Source organism: Montipora capricornis, chromosome 7 (assembly GCF_036669925.1).
Source record: "Montipora capricornis isolate CH-2021 chromosome 7, ASM3666992v2, whole genome shotgun sequence".
NCBI lineage: Eukaryota > Metazoa > Cnidaria > Anthozoa > Scleractinia > Acroporidae > Montipora > Montipora capricornis.
In genome coordinates, this window is record NC_090889.1 from 10151419 (window position 1) to 10154986 (window position 3568).

At 40.3% G+C, this 3568-nt stretch overlaps 1 protein-coding gene across 1 annotated transcript in view; it reads left to right on the top strand.

Annotated features, from left to right (window-relative positions):
• LOC138058165 (dual specificity tyrosine-phosphorylation-regulated kinase 2-like) overlaps nucleotides 1-2320 on the top strand; it is a 2418-nt gene extending 98 nt beyond the window's left edge. The window contains exon 1 of the mRNA XM_068904060.1: nucleotides 1-2320. This exon is cut by the window's left edge and continues 98 nt beyond it. Within this exon, the coding sequence (XP_068760161.1) occupies nucleotides 11-1735 (1725 nt within the window). The 5' untranslated portion in view covers nucleotides 1-10 and the 3' untranslated portion in view covers nucleotides 1736-2320.
• The last annotated feature ends 1248 nt before the right edge of the window (nucleotides 2321-3568 follow it).

Below are 3568 nucleotides of genomic sequence, written 5' to 3' on the forward strand. Positions count from 1 at the left end.
GAAGAGAATTATGATAACAACTAGTCAACGGAAACCTTTGCCGGTTTCTAAGCGTAGTACGGGAGGGGATGCGATTTATGTTGATAGGAATAGTAACGCGGACGTTTTGCCACCTTTGAAACCGTCGACGAAAAGCAATGTTAAACCACATGAATCGAGCATTTCTGGAGCTCTTCCCCTTGTTGGAGGGGTTCAAGTGCAGCAGCTGTTTGAAGAAGAAACTAATCAACAGAATAAGAGCAAGATCGTGAATGAAAAGCAAGGTCTTCCGGCAGTTCACAGACCAGTTTCTGTCTCGGGAAACGGGTCGCCAGCGTCGGGAAGAAGATCTAGCATGAATGGCTCCGGAACGCTCAAATCTCGAGGGTTACCGATGACTCCAGAGGCGGCTATGAAACAGTTCATGCAAAAGCTAACTAGTTTTGAACGTCACGAAATCTTCAATTATCCGCAAATCTGGTTTGTTGGGCCAAACGCGAAGAAACGTCAGGGTGTGGTTGGTGGAGCAAACAACAGCGGGTATGATGACGATCAGGGCTCGTATATCCAAGTTCCTCACGACCACATAGCTTACCGCTATGAAGTTGTGAAAATTATTGGTAAAGGAAGCTTTGGACAAGTTGTGAAAGCCTATGATCACAAGACGCAAACCAACGTCGCGCTCAAAATGGTGCGTAACGAGAAACGATTCCATCGGCAAGCTCAAGAAGAAATCAGGATTCTGGAACATTTGCGAAAGCAAGACAAGGATAATAATCACAATATTATTCATATGCTTGAACATTTCACATTTCGTGGACATGTTTGTATGACATTCGAACTTCTGAGTATGAACCTGTATGAGCTTATCAAGAAGAACAAATTTCAAGGGTTTAGTTTACAGCTGGTTCGAAAATTCGCACATTCTATTCTGCAGTGTAGCGATGCACTGTATCGCAATCGAATTATTCACTGCGATTTAAAACCAGAGAACATTTTGCTAAAACAACAGGGTAGGAGTGGAATTAAAGTGATCGACTTTGGCTCTAGTTGCTACGAGCATCAGCGTATTTATACATATATTCAAAGCAGATTTTATCGCGCACCCGAAGTGATTCTTGGCGCTCGGTATGGCATGGCAATCGATATGTGGAGTTTTGGATGCATTTTGGCCGAGCTCTTAACAGGATATCCTTTGTTTCCCGGTGAAGATGAAGGAGATCAACTTGCCTGTATAATAGAACTCTTAGGAATGCCATCTCAGAAGCTATTAGACGGATCTAAGCGCTCGAAAAACTTCATTAATTCTAAAGGTCATCCAAGGTACTGTACAGCAACCACTCTACCAGACGGAAGCACAGTTCTAACTGGTGGTCGCTCAAGACACGGAAAAACACGGGGACCACCTGGCTCCAAAACATTTACAACCGCTTTGAAAGGTTGCGATGATGCCCAATTCATCGATTTTCTTCAGAGATGTTTAGAATGGGATCCAACTCAGAGAATGACCCCTTCGCAAGCGCTTCGACATCCTTGGCTTCGCCGGCGATTGCCAAGGGCGCCAGATGCGAACTCCAACGAGAAGAGCGGTTTTCAGCGGCAAAATTCTAGCTCAGGTGTTGCTAAACTGCCACCAGCTGCTCCAACGTCCGGTAAAGCGAAGCCTCGAAGACCTATCGAAGAAATTGTGGATGATGGTACCGATTCTGCCAAGCTCAACACAAGAACTGTTCTTCCAAAAATAGTCGGGAGATGATTTCTTCAATTCAAGCTGATAATTGAACCAATGTTGTATTGTATCAATTTTAAGCTATTTTAAGGACACGAATTGGAAGTTTTCAAGGCATTTTCGTTTCTTTTAATATGACAAGTAGTACTGTACTCAAAGAGAAATTATATTTTATCGCATTTTCATGAGGTTCGTAAATTTTTGAAGTCCTTTAGCGTGTTTTAAGTTAATCATCCCCGCTGTGAAATCTTTGCGAAATGCATAATCGTCATGTTAGCTCATCATGCATCCGCACGCATTCACGGAGTTATGACAGCTGTTTTGCTCACAGTTTTGCAGGAAAAAACCCCTCCTTTTGTCGTTAAGACCAACAATTATAAAAAAAAAACCTTACCGTCATATAGAAAAAATCTTGAAATTAATCCTTGTACTTGTACAAGCAGCGCATAGGTGTTATCAATATTAATCTTTAGTTGTACATACATCAGCCGAATTTTTGGCTATAAATTTAATGCATGTTTTTTACCCGTATGAAAGCGAACTTAAGCGTTGTAATAAAGGGAAAAAGTGAATATTATGAGTTTACTTTTCCAATAAAAACAACTCTTTACGTATACGTCGCTTGAGCGGTTTATCATTGTGTCGTTTAAACAGATATAGCGAGCGACATTGCTAGTTGCTGAAGACAAATTCAATGTTTGTGGTACACATTCTTTCCTTTTCGCTCACCGATGCAAGTATTCGTGGCCATTGTGTTGGAAAGATAACAAATTCAGGTTAGACTAACACTGTTCCATTGGCCAATTAGCGTGCGGTTTCTTTAGATGTGACAGGGCAACCCTAAAACCGGGAATCCGGAATCACAGTACAATACACAGAGTAAAAACTATCCTAAACATTCATAAAAGCTAACGTTAGGCCTAATTAGGCCTAAAAACGTTTGTTTAGGCCTAATTAGGCCTAAGGTTAACTTTTATGAATGTTTAGGATAGTTTTTACTCTCTGTATTGTACTGTGATTGCGGATTCCGGGTTTTAGGGTTGCCCGATGTGATATAACTTGGTTATATTTGCACGGAGCAATCAACTAGTCCGTGGGCACAAGATACATAGACAAATGAACATAAAGAGGGCTTTGCCCATAAAAATGTGTTACTCCAGTCGTGTTCTGTGCATTTTCGTTGACCATTAATCAAATTTTACTGAGCTTATTAAAAGTGGGGAAGGGAGGTAGACTTTACCTCTGATGCATGGTTATTTTAGAACTGCACCCAACAAAGCAGAAAGGAATGAGTTGTTAGCATTGTTGTCCCCAATGTATATTCAGGGAACGTGATAACGAAATGTATGAAATCAATCAAATTTTAGGCAAATTGATTAATGTTATCTAAACAGAAGGGAACTTCTTATTCATGGGACTGTCAAAAAAGATCAAAAACGAGCACTTCAAATGTCCATAGAACACCTTGATCTGAGTAACTGCTGAATTAGTGCGTTTTCTTCAAAGTTCAAAAAATACAAAAATAATTGTTATTGTCAAGCAAGAAGAATGATAATTAACATTAGGCATTTTTGACCATTTTGTTTGTGAAAAAGAACCAGTCTTCTGCTTCCTTGTATGGTCTATAAAATAACATGAAATTTTGATGCCATGTGTGACGTTCAATCAGTGAATTAATAATACCTAAAGTGTACACTATTAAGTGAACAAAGTTTTCTGTGGCAATTATTGATTTCATACTCACCTGGCCTTAACAAGAGTGTCGGAGGATTAGTCCCTTCATCAGGGAGAACCAAGTGCTCACTTGCACCTTGGAAAATAGGGTAAAGATTCCTTGTGCACCATTCCACACCATAATGG